The following is a 17,091-nucleotide window of genomic DNA, read 5'->3' as shown; positions in this document are numbered from 1 at the left end:
AATCTAATAAGAAATATGAAACCGAACCATGAGCTATTCTGGAACAATAAAACAAAGGCATACCATTAAAATAAATAGAAAATGTAGCTTCAAGAGATGTTTTCAACAAGTACTGTTCAATAGGCCACCCCTTTTTTAAGTTTGAGAAAAGTGGGGAGCGTGATAGCGAACTGTCTATAAAAATAAGCAAAACCCTTGAGATAGAGATTTCTATTGTTCAAACGAAGCAACCATATTTATGCAATGAAAAACATAGTGGAGACTGTTTATTGCTACATTAGATCATATTTGAAAAAATCCTCTGCAGTATAGTATTATTTGCACTGAATTGAAAAAGTACCCCTTTTTTGCAAGAAAAATCACGTTCAACTTTAAAGGCTTGGTATTCCCATAATTTTTCTCTCCATAACTTGTAGTTTCAGTATGAGGAATGTAGATCTACTCCTAACTTTTTTCATTAAAAATTATTTATATGTACTTCTTAAATTAAAGAACAACGCAAACCTCTGTTAACTGTGAAGTCAGTGGCTCAATTGAAAATTAGTGGTTAGTTCGATCAATTAATAGGATTCTGGTAGAATATTGGTATTATATCCAATATTGATAGCTTAGCTCCCTTTGCCTTGCTTCCTTCGGTACTCTTAGCTCAGCATACATGCAAAAAATAATATTGGCCATGCCTTTAGTATTTGCTCTAAATTTTCTGAGGACCTGCATTGCATAAATTCTATAGCACACGTCATCAGTTGGGCTGCTTAAATTCTGCTGACAATACTGTCTTCTATCACAAAATTAGTGATAACTTGACTTTGAAATACCATCATCAGATTTAAATAACATCCATGTGCTGAGCTAAGAGTGGGGACTGGAGCTTAATCTGAGCAAATACAAGGCGGAACATTTTTTGTGTAGGTCTATTCCCATGTATATGTTGTGGATGGTGTGAAGGCGATGGATGAAATGAAGTATCTGGGAGTAACAATAACGTTTAACCTATCGTGAGGAACACACAAAAGAATTATTTGTCGCAGAGCTTTGAAGAAGCTGGGATTTGCCAAGTGTGTTGCAGGTACATTTTCGAGTGAAAAAGAAAGAGAGGTGCTATTGCGCACTCATCTTGCCACATTGAATGTCCAGTGAATATTTGGATCCCAGTGCAGAGAGGCTTAATCCATGAACTTAATAAAATACAAAATAATATTGCATGATTCGTCTAAAACTGCTACGGGTGTACAGAACTCCCGTATGTTACACAGGTGCTAAACAAATTTGGCTGGGAGCCACTAGAGACTAGGTTGTTGCACGGTTGGCTTATGTTGCTTCAGCATTTGAAAATAGAGTGACACTGATAATATCATGCTAGAACCCAACTATATTTCCAGGTCTGACAGAAACTGTAAATCAAGAGGGAAACTTTTTTTTACCGATATGTATAAGAAGTTTTTCCCCCCATATAATAAAGGAATTTAGTAAAATTTTGGTCGGAACTTCGTACATGCACTTCTTTTTTATATCTAACAGTTGGTGGCCATAGACTTTCAAGCTGGGTTAAGGGGTAGTGATTAGATGTAGATGCATGCCTGTGGTATCATTTGTAACCCTTTCCCTCGTGGCAACCTCAAATGTTCTATGTCAGGATTTTGGAGACCCCCCTAGTAGCCAGAACCGGCTGCTCGAAAAGACTAACTGCCTGCCTGGAAGCTGAATCGAAAAAATCCCCATTCCTTGTATTAACTACTGGAGTAATCGGATTGCACTACAGTAGTCCAAACACTACTACTCTCCTCATGCCATAGTCATAGCACCCCGTTCCAAATGCCATTGGCATAAATGGTAATTACTGAAAGAGCGTCAACGGACTTGAAAAATGATGTTAAAGAATCTTAACACGTAGTGTAGTGGAGTGAATACAGTTTTTAGGTTAAACTGGCAAGCTCTCTTTCACTTATTTCCTAGCATTCCTGTACTGCAAGAAAGACCTTTGAAAAATGAAATTCATGTTACCAGACAAAATTTCATTTACTATTTGAAAAGATTGAATTGGAACCAATTTAAAACTAATATGCAGCCTGTTGGATTATTTTCTAGCGAGGTTATAGAAGCAAGAGTATTCTGTGGCAGGATATTAACATGTGATTGTGGGTACTAGAAAGATGAGTTTTTGTAACAGGGAAACTCACTGTCAATATAGTGGACAGAATTCATCAGGTAAGTTCAATTCTGCTGTTCCAGTGGCAGTGACAGAAATGGTCTCTAAAGTGCTGCACCACTTGCATGGGGATCAGAAATGTGTGGGCACACTGACGACCGGAAATCATGAGGAGCTCTGAATGTTTGTCCCACCTTTGTGGGCGGTTGATCTCCACAAATTAAGGTGTCCAGGTATTAAATATTATATATATCTTAAACTGCACAAATTAATCGGTATGTGTCTATGGCATTAAATTCAGGTAATGCGCGTACATGAAGTAATATTCACACGATAGATTCGAAATATTCTTGATTTAATTTTTAATGCATAAGAATTATTCAGCGATAGGTATACTTGCTTCTATAATTGGTTACAATTGGAATTTTTTATTAAAACTGAAAATTAACCTGCTAACAATTTTGTTTATCGTTCGTATTGTTGACGTAATGCAAAATTTACTAATTTTCAAAACGTGAGTGTAATTTTGGTGATACTATGCCGGAAACAATCCCTTAGAGAGTACTTTAGCTAGTCTTAACTTGCATAACGAGTTCGTAGCAGAGGAGGAAGGGATCGAGAAACTCCTACGAAGTGCGGGCCTTTAGAAGAATTACTGAGATTATACTGCATCAATCTTTTCACATGCTTTTCACTGTCACCGAGGGAGGTGCTAATCGTCTTGGTCGAAAGAATTTTATGGGATAAGTGGTCTCGAACAATTGAAAGTTTTGATTCATTTCAAGACTAGTGGAACAAAAATGTAATTCCATTCATCGACAATTAAAACTGGAGATACCAAGCCGAGACTGGCTAACTAAGAGTGAACTAACGACGTATAATGAATGAGGTTATTTCATTCCTTGAATGTACTATGATAAGCAATTTTAGAGTTCAAATCAAGATAATTATGACATTTTTGTACCAACATAACTTGCTATTCGCTTAAGCTAACTTGTAAGCTTAAGAAGGCATTGGCTGAGCGGATAGTTGTAATTAAGGGAGATTTCCAAGCTGGTTATCTCCACTGGCCCATATCATAAGCAGACGATACTACGGCAATATGTTGACACGCGTATTTTGCGATTTTCTTTTTCACGATCTCAAAAATTCCCAGAAATTGTCAGCAAAAATCCGAAAATGATAACTTTTTTGGTAGTAAAGCCAGCAAATTAACCAAAAACGGAAGCAAATTTCAATATGAAGTGGTGATGTGGATACTCATGTTTGTAATTTTTTAAAAATAAAATGATACAATTCTTTTCAAAATCAGATATCAAATAAACTCATTACCACGGTTCCTACCGTTCCTACGTACCACAAGTCGGGACTAATTTTTGTTGTGAAATCTTGCGCGCGCTTAGCGATCCTTCGCCCGCACGAAGAAAGGACAAAAATGGCAATTACCTGATTTTGCCAAGGTGGGTTTAGGTTCGGTTGGAGCATGGTGTTTTTATATTTTATGTATTATTGCAGGTAATGGGTATATGAATGAAGAAAAAATAACAAAAAACGGATGTGTTACCGATTCAACTGCAAGGCTTTTGAGTGATATACCTGAAAAAATATATAATTACTATAAATTGTACTCAGTCGACCCCAAATTATAATACTAATATCATAATTCCTTCGTACTATTAATATAATACCTCCTTCAATCCTGGCTTTGTCTATCAAGGTCACCATTCAATGCAAAAATAATGAGTTTTGGAAAATTAGATGTGAACCATAAATTTTAATAAAACATTTAAAAAATTTATTTACCAACAATTTAAACAATACATAGGGTAAAACACAGATATATACTTCTACTTCTGTGTGTATATCTGTGGGGTAAAATGCCCTCTGGTTGGCACCGCGTACCCTCAGGTAGGACTTTGCGATGCGGAGTATCAGAAAGATAAATGCAAAGAAAAGTACTTAGTAAAAGTATTTTTGTAAGTACTTTACTATTGCAGTAAATAGACCATAAATATTATTATAATCATTGATTATCTTCTAGGTTAATCACAAAAAAACATTGCTGATAGGCTAGCACAATATTGCCTTGGCTTGAGACAAGAACGTGTTATGTAGATGTAAACGTCCACCTCCCGATATTTTAGCTAGGCCAATCTGTCATGTAAAATCATATGTTTAGCCATTAAAACACTCACGATGGCCTATATAATCTTCCCCACATTTCAACATCGCAATAAGCTCACGGAAAGACGCCGAAATTGATGAAATCAATAAATGATGTGGAAGCCTTTTCTCTTTAAATTCTTCTTCCCTTAGCTCACTTTCTTTATATCAATAAAATCAACCAACTCTCATTCTGATAATTCATCAACAAACTTGCATCAATAGCAACCGTAACCAAACTTATCACCTGTGGCTTTCCATAGTGTGGCCGTAGCTACTAAAGTATTTGGCAAGGCAGACTATGGCTTGTCAGATGACACCCACAGTCGGGCCATAATATGGCAAGCTTGGTTAACCATAGTAGCCACAGGAAAACCACAATTCGGCCACCCTGTAGCCATAATTGTTTTGATGACTGGGATATGTATGCATGGAAGAAGATGTATGGCATAATTGTAATAACAAGAGCACTTAATGAGACTCTTTAGCAATGAGTGTTAGAATGTTTCACAATGTAGTTACCCGTTGGAAATTCACAAATAAATATTATTTTTGTTTCCTACGTGCAGAGTGTATATTTTGAGTAGTTTATATTTTCGTATTCATCGCTAATAATGTAACTATGCCATCGACATGAAGATGTATTATTTACACCTAAATGCAATATTACATTAATTGCATTATCTGCGGCCATTACATAAAATTACATCCTTTCTAATTTGTCACAATTCCAATGAACCCAACAGTTATCTGAGTGTGCTTGGGGTATGAATGTGATGTCTAAGCGGTCACTACCCAACGTGAGACACGTGACTAGTACGATCACTTGTAACTCGACATGGCCCACATTGGAAACAAGGAAAGTAAAGATAGATTTCATCAAAAGCTGTAAAAAAAATACCGTATATTTCATTTAAAAAATGATGATTTATTCCTATATAGCATTTCTCGTTAGTACTATATAATGTGGATTGTATAGTGTACATTGAATTCTGCGTGTGTTGAAGTTCTTCAACCCACAGCCACCATGTTATCCCATGATGAACGTCACATGTGGTGGCTGACGTGCGCACAGCCGAAATCGCTCTATCTCACTTTATCCGTTCAACTGGTGCTGCTCTCTGGTGGTATCACGCAACCACGCAACGGTAGTGTCGTAGTGTTGCGGGAGGTTGTCAAAGCTGGTCAAAGCAAGTGAAAGCAAGCTAGTTGGAAGAAGTGCGGCTATCGACGGGTGTGGAAGAAGGTGGCCGTGGGGAAATTTGGGTCATCGGGGGTGCATACGTTTCAAGAACGGATGGGCGAAGTTCTCATGTGAAAATTATCGACAATATTTGCCTTAAGCATTGTGTAGACATTTGAACCGTTTGTTTTCATCGTAAGGTAAGTCTAGTTTCCCTCGCTTTCGTTCTTCAGTTCCGTCATGCGAGAAGGTCACTTCAATGTATTATATGAATTGATTCATTCGGAAAATTAATTTTAATTTTAGTTAATTGCATGGTACAACTAAGCACTGAAAATTAGAATTTCAATGTTTCTCTTGGCTGTCTGTTTTGGCCAAATTTGACCACGTGGGTACAATATGGGAAATTTTGGTATTTGATGGGGTAGTTTTCTCATAAACCATCATCTTCAGTTTGCCATGAATGTTCGCGCGTAAACATCGTGTATCAATTCATAAGTGTGCCTCGAGTAATGGATCCTGGATCAAATTTTTGTTATTATTGTTTCTTTCAAACCCTAAGGTGCTATTAACAACACAAGTTAGACTTCGTCGATATCGTTCCTCAAAACGTTCATCTTGTGGTAGTAATTCAACGTGGCGGGAAAATTTCTTGGGTTGTCAACTGGGTGAATGGCTCCAATATGTGTTTCCGCAATTGTAACTTACGAGGTTCCGTGCCAGCTACCACGAGGGTGTGTGGCACGGGGTGATGCCACACTAGCTATATGACACTCCTCTCAGCATTATCAGGACCAAGCTCGTTCGCTGGACAAAGGCACTCCGGGTGACAGCACGCGGTCAGACCAGAAACTAAGGGACTCTGAAGGACAAGAGCATGCGACCTGTATATGATACTACCATTTAGCTTCGGGAAAACGAAAATTTAGCATAGTAAGTTAGGCATGAGTTATATTTATCCAATTTCCCTTTATACTATTCCTATTTTTATCTTGTGCGAGTCAAGTTATCCTAAACCTAACCTATTGCTAATATTATGGTCCCTTATTATACGTGGATAAAAAACAAATTAAATATTTTAGTTCTGCTGTCTGTTTCCCGAATTTTATCCTGGTGATCGTTTCTACCATTACGAGTAGGCTCTCGTTCAATATTTTATCAAAAATTTTCCTTTCGATCCGTTCGACTGTTCTAATTAAATCAGTTAAACCATTATGTTTATCATAACATTTTTTACAAGCTGCTCGCATCTGTTTTGTCCGGATCCAAACCATTCCTTCTTCATACGGTTCCCATTTCCTAGCGATGTACTCCAAATGAGGTCTCATGGTAGAATGATACCTTTCTTTTAATTTTTTATCGCACTTCCGAAGAAATACTTGAACAAATACCAATTTTGGATGTCTGCCCGCTAAATTCCTGAATGTGCTTACGTAGAGAGTTATCCCTAAATGCTTTACAGACTATGTATTTAATATAAATTTTCTCGACTATTTGAATGCGTTTCGTTGGGAAAGCCTTTCTTAGGTCATAATCACAGTTTCGTCCGTTAAAAGTCGTTTTTCAATTGATGTAAAGGTACACGGAAAAAAGTTCATAAAAAACTATCGAACTGGTGTGATAGGGAGTAGTGTTGTTAAATATACTTCAACTTTGATGCAAACAATTAAGCACATGATTTATTTTATCGAACGTTCTGATATTTCATAATTTGGTAGATTATAAGGAAGAGTTAGGTAAAAATATCTGCTCAATTATCAAACTATTGTTTGATTTGCTGGAAATTAATTATCTTAATTAATCGAACTGATTGTCGTTCCTGTTTTGTTTTTACCAATACACAATAGCAGTTGAAATATTCTCAAACAAACCTTACTTTGGAGGTTGGTAGAAATGACTTTATTTTCATTATTTTTAATGGCGGGAACGTTTTAATTTAAGCTCATTTTTGTTTTAATTTCTGTTTTGGTATGTGATGTTATCTGTAAGCTGGTGCGTCAATAAAGCAGACTACTAGGATACGAAAGATAAGTGCATTTATAGGCATTTAATTTTCAATTGTTTGTATTACGAAGATCACATTCCATTGAGTGACTATCGTCAGTTATTTAGCTTTTAACATCTCCAGATTCAAAACTTTTGTAATATCTTGTTTATCAAAGGTTGTCATCCGCTACTTACAAGAAGATTTATTAATGTATTATCATGGATATTAAATGTAAGGACAAAACTTTAATTAGAGGTTAATTAGGCTCTCAAACTAGGGTCTAAGTGTGTAAGTTGTCTAGTGACACTCATCCTGCGAAAGCTTTCAATATTCACCTTGAGGAACAATTTTCAATATTCTTCATGTGAAACATGAGAAGTTGAAGTCTCACAGTGGTTGAGCTTGGTTTCATCAAATCACCAAAATTTCCCATTCAGGAAAACTCTATTTTCTCCTATGTATTGGGTGAGAAGTTGAGGTCTCGCAGTGGGCTAAAAAAGCTTTATTTTTATTAATTTGCCCAATACACTCCTGAAAACTTGAATTATCTCTTCAAGACTGGCTTATAGATGTCATTTTTATTACCTCAACATCATTGGAGCCTTAGTGTAGCAACCTTTTAAGCAAATAAACTGTAGGACTTAGTGTGGTAATGTTTGTTATCTTTTGATCCCACCGGAAGGTTGCTTTGAATAGGTAAGGCTAGTGCATGCACAGAACTTAGCCACAGGTGTGTGAATGTAACTTATTCAGGGTATGGGGGCCTGTTCCTTTCCCTGTACAGCATGTTAATCAAAATGTTGAATTTTGCTTACGAGTGTGTTGAGAGAAAAAAAATAATGACAAAAAGTGGTGAAACTTTACATTATATTTAGGTGATGAGTTTACATGGATCATGTAAAATTATCACCTAAATATAACATCGTAAATATGTATTGTCGTGGATCACATCAGGTTTATTTGATCTCACGCTATTGAAAGGATGTCAATTGACCAATTTCATTGCTGCTTATACATAACCAGTTTATGATCCATTCACCCTAAAGGTAAAGATTCATTGAAAAATTACTAGTGCCCTCTGTAACTCTCGTACTCATATCCACTTGAAATTGGGTGCCCTGGACAACAATCGTGGGAACAGTTTTTAACCAGCATTATTTAAATCGTGGAGTTACTATCAATAATGGGAATAACTCTAATTGGTAAAGGTTGTGGTATGTTTGTTTATAAAATCAGTCATCTTTGAGGTGACCCTTTTTGTTGGAAGAGAAGTATTTTGCAGCAATTAAAGTTAAGATTGAGGTAGTTTTTCAGTAAATTTATCAATGACTTAGGTCAATATTGGTACTAGTAATTTAGGTGCTTGTAGCAATACAATTCAATACTTCAATGAATACAATTCAGAACTTTCAATCCATGCTTGTAAGATGAGAATCATCTATTCATAAGATAAGTGCTGGCCTCGGTGGCAGCAGGGTAACGTCCTCGCCTGCCAAACAAGAGGTCACGGGTTGGAGTCCTATCTGGGTAGGTTTCCCCTGTCAATGGCATGGTTGTTTGTATAGGTTTACTTATAAAATTTGTTGAATGCCCTTATATACAATGGCCAATATGAGCTGTATTTGTTGGTTTGAGATTTAAAATGTTATTTTTTGGCTGTGAAATATTCAATTTTGTCATTTTCTCTGCTACCTAATAATCATAATCAACATGAGAATCTTTCACTTATATATCTCATTGAATAAGCTGCTGTCTAAAAGCTTTTCTGTGTATGATATCCAAGGGAATTTCTCATTTGCTGTTCAAAATGGGAAAAAAAGCCACAATATGTAATAAGTGGTGAATATTTTGTAAGTAAATCCCCATAGAGGTGGCTACCAACTAAAACATGTAATATTTGTATGTGAAGTTATTTATAAATCTTTTCATCTGATTGTAAGGAAAGGTTCTCCCCAAACCTAATGACTGCCTGCATTAAAATGAGGAAATATGTCGTTTATCCCTATGCGAGTGTCTGAGTAATTTTATGCTCATCCCTTGCACTCCAGGTTAGAAAATATGGCAGACGCTGGCAGAGGACGTTCAAGGGGTCGTAGCCGTGGCAGAGCTGCTGAGTCCCAGCGACCTCAGGGTCAACCAGTGAGGCAGCCAGGGCCTCTTCCAGCAGCCCCACCACCAGCAGTGTCAGCATGGGGCCCCAGGCCACAGGCGCCAGCGCCACCCCCACAGCAGCAACCCAGCCAAGTGGTATGTACACAACTTGTGTAGGCATGCGTTGCTGAAACATGCCGACTGAGTTTGCCCCCTTCAGATGCTCTTCAGTTCCATCAGCCCACATTTCATACCTGGCTCCAGCAGGAGCATTAGTTACCAATAGTGAATAAGGTGTACTAAGTGGAACTCTAAAAATGAAGTGACTCATTCTATATAAAATTAGATCTGTTGTAATATTCCATTTGTTTTTACTTGTGCAATCGTTTTTTTTTTATATTTGGTAAAAATTCGTTTATTTATATGTAGCTGAAACCAGGAAATACAAATCACTTCTTCAGTTTTTTTTAATCTGATGAGGTACTGTCTTTTCTTCATATTTGTAAGTCCGATACTTTAGCTAGTAGGTAGTGCTGGGCTTAAATAAGTATTATTAATACCTTATCAAATGAAGAAAACTTTCCGACCTTAGCCAGTTTTAATAAGTGATTATTAAGACATGTTTCCCTGAGCTCTGCGCCTCATGCATGCATTGGTAGCCTCAGACGATGTATAACTCCTATCCTCTCCTATAGAAACTAGGTCCCTGTGACGTCACATGGAGTGGCATCGCATGGGTGCCAATCTGGCCCTTTTCAAATGAGGATAAAAATGGACCATAGTCATTCGTCTAAACCGGTATTTCTAAAACGAAATAATTTGTATATTATGAATACAGTAATGGTGGGTAACGAATCGCAATCAATGCCTTTCATTTTCTTTGATGAAGGAAACTACCCTATTGATAACAGTCTAAGCCTCCAGTGTGTAATGCTGCTAATGTTCATTGGTATATCTCATTACGATTAAAATGTCAATTCATAATTCAATTGCATTCGCATAACATAGCTCACTGTAGTCATTTCTCTTATGGAATTTCCCATTAAATTTTGTCACAGCCTCTCTTTGATTCACATGTATCAATCTTAAATAAAATTCTTGGAAAATATCCAGAGTTACATGCTTTCTCTGGAATGCAAGAATTAGATATTTTGAATCAGTAATTCGCTGAAAGAAAATTGACACAGCTGTGGAAGAGTGGAGATAAGTTTTCCGACTAGCTGACATTTTGCTGGCCACTATCCATGGCACGGTGCCGTGCTTCCAAATAACCATAGGTTTTCTTTGGTTGTCATCAAACCAGTCAAATCACTCCAGTGCCGTCAACGGCACCCATTTCAATCTGATCCGGCGGTGTTCCGTCTTCGGTGTGAAACGCAGACAATGCTACATTGCAGTCGCTTTCAGAGGAGACGAACCTTTGGATTTCAAAAAATTGTGCTGTGAAAAAGAGGAGGTTACTTATTTGCACACCGATTGTTGGATATTTGGTGGTCCAACATGGCCACTGGCCAGAAGCACTAGCAGTTTAGGGAAGGGAGGGAAGGAACAAAAAGGGTAGGAGGAGAGGGGGTGCTGCTTGTTGGCGGAGGGAGCGTTGGATATTCTGCGCTCCAATAAGCTTCGGTGGAAAAAAGGAGAAGACTGAAGCCAGAGATTGCTGAAATTGTAACCTAAGCCTTTGTAAATTATCATTACAGTAGAACTTGTTTAGTACGTTTCTGAAGGGACCACAAAAAATGAACGTACTAACCAGGAAAACGTGCTAACGAGGAAAGTAAATAATAGCAGTCAGGGTAATTGCAATCTGTGGAAAAGTCATCATAATTACTATCTGTAGTTCTCGTAGGATCGCCTTCCTGAACTTTTTTTACCTTTATTATCAAGAAAATGTGCGCTACAATGAAAAACAATACCATGTGATTAAAAATCACAATGTTTCATAGATTTCCCGAGGACAATTACATGAAAACTGAATCTATCTCCCATGATTTATATATATTTACAGAAATAGAAGTTAATTTAAGTCAATTCTTCTTTCTCTAAGCGTACTCGGAGAATATAACATCAACCCTAGTCGGAGTATGACAGCTGGTTGTTTTTAAATATCATAAAAATTGGACAAAATTATATTAACCTTAAATTACGTCTACAGCCGTACACAATCGCTTCTGGAATGAAACCATATCGATCGATATATCGATTAATAACACGCAAGATTATTAGATTACGACGTAATTACAAGACGATTTTATATTATACAGTTGAAATTTACTTTTAAAAATTTGTCTAATGTCGTCTGCTTTCGTGCTGAGATCAAGAATTTTTAAGCTAAGCTTCGCGTGGAGATCCAGAACATCGTCTGCTCCCGCAGCAGTAGTCAAGTAAATACGCACATACACCATAGCCTTGACGTCGAGTTTATGGAATAAGTGCAGTACTGCTTTAGATAAAGTGGGAATTGGATAAGACTCATTTCTTCATCATAATAACTCGTGCAATAGCAGCAATTGCCCACTCGCGAAATTTGTACGCAGTGGGCACTCCAGAGGCAATAGAAGGTGGGGGGCTCGGGGTGGGGAAAATCGGGGCTTCTCATTGGCTTCAGTTTAGTTAGTCAGACATTCCTGATAAATGGCCGCATTTTATTACTCATCACGTCACAAGAATTGAGAAATGCGTCAGGATAAATCACGGTCGAAGAAAGATGTGGAATGAATGCAAGAATTTCAATGGCTAATAATAAAATACTTAATCATGAATTTGGAAGTTTACGATCCTTAAGAAGATACTAGTGAACGAATTGCGGGTTGCGTCATGGCAAGCAATTGAGCGTACTAACCAGGAATGTGCATTTTTTTCAAACGTACTAACCAAATACTTTTCCCTGTTCGGATGGTACCGGGACCGGGAGAAATCGCCGTACTAAGGAGGAACGTACTAACCAAGTTCCACTGTATTAATTCCGACGCGGATCCGAGGCAGCTAGAGCCATTTGAATTTCTTTTGCTAGGAGTAAAAATTTATGGCCCAACAGTTAATATTTTCATTATTGTTACTCAACACTTGTCCTAATACAGTAGATTCCGGTTAATTGGGACATATCGGGACTTGTGCACTTTGCCCTAACTAGGCGAACTCTCTCGTGTTTGGGCATAAAAAACTTTGAAATGGTAGAAAGAAGACTAAAGAATGTTTATAATGTAACCTAAGTTTATTAAACCATTACTTTCATTAATAAATCTGCGAGTTTAGTTAAATTATCATTTTTAAGAATTATAGCAATTTAGTTAAATATATTTTTCACAGCCTCGGGCTATGCTGAATGAATGTCTTTTACGAAGCCCTATTAAAGAAAAGTGCTATACTCTTGTGGATAGTATGATAACAGAAGCTTTCAAAATAGGGAAAGAATTTTCAACATTTGTGAAAAATAAGAGTAAATCAAAGGGGGAAAATAAAAATAAATAGTATTCTGAAAACAAATTTTAATTTCGTCGTGAGTACAGTCTCTTGTATTTGGGCAATGTATTTGGCCTACTCTGTGGAGGCGTAGAGATGTTAGCTTCTCCAGTTGACTACTGCACCTGTCAGTGACAACACAAACTAATGGTAGACTTCCTATTAGATTTTTTTATTTGCCCATGGCATCTTCGCTTCCCCTCTACCTATACTGAGCTTCTGCTGCCCACCCCTTTCTCGCCCTCGGCAGTCATCTTGTTCTGCTCCTGCAACTTTTCACACGTGACTCTAATGTTGTTCTAAATATCGTTAATTTTGTTGCAGATTATGTGGTTGCAATTTAATTTAAATATATACTTTACATAGTAGACTTTCGCACACAATGCATTCCTGAAAATGTGTACGAAAGTCTATGTCTACTAAAGTCTACTATTGAGTTACATTCTAATCAGGGGTTACTTTCCAAAAGAGTGAAATGTATTTGCTAAAACCTTATTTTCTGCACAGATTTTATTTTTGTTAACTCATTTTTAATAATAAATTAATTAAATTTCTCACCTTACATAATGTCTATCAAAAATGTGCAGAAAATGTAAACAAAAGTTAAAAATAAAAAAACAAGAATTCCACTGCAGGTACCAAGTGAGACTCCCTCTCTGTGTTGAAGTTGACATTCCACTTATAATAGCCATTGTTAAATAGAAAACATACTCTGAAAAATAACAAGATGCAATTTTTTGAACCCTTGATCTTGATACCTTTAAATTTTTACGCTTTGTTTTCCTCAGTTAACTTAGTGTAACTCGGGATTGCGTATATTACGCATGTTATTCACAAAAAGACCAAAGACAAATGGATTTCGGATGGTATGTGCAATATTGTTGCTGAAGGTGTAAATGTCGTTCATGAATTAAACAGCACCCTAATGGAAAACACTGTTAGATAGAAGCACTTTTATTAATTAATTTAATTGAAAGCTGTGTGATGGCATCTAGTCAACTTTGTCTGTATACGATGAGAAAGTGACGAAATTCTGGGAACTTATATGAGTAGTTTTAAAATTCAGGCAATGGTTTATCCGGAGATTAAAACCAATTTTCATTTCCAAATGCAAGCTTAACAGTTTAGATACTGCGCATGTACAGATTTTTTTTTATTTAAAAAAATGTGAAAACTTAAAAAAATGATTTTTAATAAGAAAAATATTAAAATGTGTATGTAAATCTTAAAGGTATTCCTTCGATTGTGTTCACCGATGAAATAATTACCTTGTTTTTTTGGCAGGAGATTGAAAATTCATTTGGATCAAAAAATATACAAAGATGTCTGAAAATCAAGGATTGGATCTGGATCTGAAAAAATCCTGGATACGTCCATCCCTAATAAACAAAGAAAAAGATTTGAGTCAAGCATTCTCTTAATATCCCTAAAATGAGAGTAATTTTGTGTGTACTTACAAGGAGACTTTGCCTAACTGATGTCAAGAAAGAAGATGAAATCTTTTTTATTTGAAAGTAGACACTTAGATAGGAATACTGTTGAAGGGTTTTGTCCAAATACGCCCGGGTTTGAGAGAAAAAAGCATGTAAAATTTTAAAAATATGGTTACCTAATATATAATGTTTTAATTTTCGCTCATTGTTTAAGGCCGATTTGGCCGAGTGGTAGCGAGTCGAATTTCTGTTTTGAAAGACCAGGGTTCGAAGCTCGGAGAGAGTAAAATTTTTTCCAGTCTGCCAACTCCTCCATTTTTTGTAATCTGTTCCATCTTCTTCATATTTGTTCATTTCAGATGTTTTACATTTTTTTACTTCACTTCTTATCGAGAAAACGCCCTAAACTGACATTTATGTCGCAAGCTAATCCTTGCTTCAAATTATTCTTTCCGTTGCCAAGGTTCATCCAAGCAGGAATCATAAAACTGTGGTGCTGGCACCGAAGTGCAGGGAACTCATTTCCAAAGCAAAAGATTTTAAACATACTGTCTTCGGAGAGTTTCCCAGGTTCCTCCTGTGAGTAGATTTTTACTCGTCTACCTATATGATCAATTTTGAGTATTCCAAGTGCTAAACGTCGCTTTTGCTCTTCTTACAGTTGTTGCTCTCCACTTTCAGCCTGCGTATTCAGGTGCAAAGAGCTTTCAAACAAGCTGTATAAGCTGGGGAACGAATTTTCGATGCATGTGAATTTTTAATTACCTGGAATATTACTCGGCCACCTCAAAATTGGTTCAAAATGCCCCCCCCCCCCCCACGATTGAGGTCAATGCCCATATGATCGTACTGTTTTTAGTTTGAATAGTCGGCTCGTCCCTTCCCTTTTCTTTTTCCATGGCCTCCCCAGACTCCCACTTACCTTCACTTCCTTTGCTTTTCCCGCAGCACGATATTGTTCAGTTTTCTCTTGCTTTCATTAGACCTTTTGCCCGCGAGAAATTGCTGTCGCATGAAGAACCATGAATTGGAAGAAACACCTCCATAATATAAGGCACAAAAATATAAAATTGAATGATACTGAAATTGGCACTGCCTTCTCCAATTTTCCATTATTTATTTATTATTTCGCCCCTTTACAGGAATTTGCATGGTAATTGTCATAAAAACAATTAAATCACATAATTGAAAATCACCATGCTCTTTCTATAAAACTGTAACCTGAGCATTCGCACTTGCGTTTCTTTAAGTCTTCAGGGAAACATATTTCCCTTAATTTTTTTAAAACAATTCAATTCTCTACTAACTTCGAGGCATACCATGAATACCTCTGCTTATCATTGAACGCTGGTGGGGACAACTGATGATGCACGATTGAATGGATTTTTATTCCATCCTCACGTGAGGAAATCTCTCTTTTCCCTTGAAGGAGGAAGGTGCAGTTGTGGATTCGTGAATTAAACATCTTTACTTTCCCGTAAAAATATACATCGCACGATTGGCTTACGGATGTGCACTTCGGGGGTTTAGTTTTTACGCTGCATATCGGTTCTCCTTCCTCGTCGATATATAGTTCATCATAAATGGCACTATTTGTTTGTCCCCCACGGATCAATAAGCAATAAAATGTATTGTTCTTAACGCATTGCTGGAGAACATTTTTTTAAACTTGAAATACAAACCAGTCGTACGTTTTCCAGAGTTAGGATACACAACAGAAACATTTAAAAATTCACTCTCCTGTTTCTTCACACACTCGCGGACCAAAATCACCTCCAGGTTCTGACATGCACAATAAAAACTTTAGGAAGCAGCTTTCCTGAGGCCGTGGCATCATCCTGCTCTGTATACGAGTGTGTTACTTCGACCACACTCCCAAGAGCCACCTGAACAATATTCTCTCCTTTCTTGGAGAGCGTTCTCTTTATATCCACCTCTACGGACACCCGGTCTGATCTGTATTAATTACAAAATCTATTATATTTGGAGATTGGGCTTTGTGCTTGCTTCTGAAACGTCATTGCTGATTGCAGTATTTCTTCAGCACACGCCTGCTTGCTCGTTGACACGTATTTTGTTACTTTAGGTCCCGCAATTTGGTGTCTCTTCTTGAAAGATACAACCCATGAAGCACTGGCAGAGAATTCAAATCCTGGAGATATGTTCTGAAATCACGCTGAAATATCATATTCTTGTAAAGTCCGGGTCATCACCAGCTCATTCCTGTTCCTGGCTACCACAAAGCGATCGTTTACCCATCTGTCGATCATTTCAAGTTTGTCGAGTTTCATTCCCCGTGATTTTATATTTTTCTCCCGTGTGGAGCCTGGGAAACTCTCCGAAGACAGTATGTTTAAAATCTTTTGCTTTGGAAATGAGTTCCCTGCACTTCGGTGCCAGCACCACAGTTTTATGATTCCTGCTTGGATGAACCTTGGCAACGGAAAGAATAATTTGAAGCAAGGATTAGCTTGCGACATAAATGTCAGTTTAGGGCGTTTTCTCGATAAGAAGTGAAGTAAAAAAATGTAAAACATCTGAAATGAACAAATATGAAGAAGATGGAACAGATTACAAAAAATGGAGGAGTTGGCAGACTGGAAAAAATTTTACTCTCTCCGAG

The 17,091-nt window shown here is 37.1% G+C and overlaps 1 protein-coding gene across 2 annotated transcripts in view; it reads left to right on the top strand.

The window, feature by feature from the left end:
- The first annotated feature begins 5,474 nt into the window (after nucleotides 1-5,474).
- LOC124165114 (piwi-like protein Siwi) overlaps nucleotides 5,475-17,091 on the top strand; it is a 58,078-nt gene continuing 46,461 nt past the window's right edge. The window contains exons 1-2 of one of the 2 annotated variants that reach the window (XM_046542410.1): nucleotides 5,475-5,695; nucleotides 9,531-9,729. In XM_046542410.1, coding sequence (XP_046398366.1) covers nucleotides 9,541-9,729 — 189 coding nt within the window. In that variant the 5' untranslated portion in view covers nucleotides 5,475-5,695; nucleotides 9,531-9,540. Of the gene's footprint in view, nucleotides 5,696-6,409; nucleotides 6,429-9,530; nucleotides 9,730-17,091 lie in introns of those variants that run through there. The other variant, XM_046542411.1, reaches the window with a different exon arrangement.

The sequence above is a fragment of the Ischnura elegans genome, chromosome 9 (assembly GCF_921293095.1).
Source record: "Ischnura elegans chromosome 9, ioIscEleg1.1, whole genome shotgun sequence".
Taxonomy (NCBI): domain Eukaryota; kingdom Metazoa; phylum Arthropoda; class Insecta; order Odonata; family Coenagrionidae; genus Ischnura; species Ischnura elegans.
This window is presented reverse-complemented; position numbering and strand designations above follow the sequence as displayed.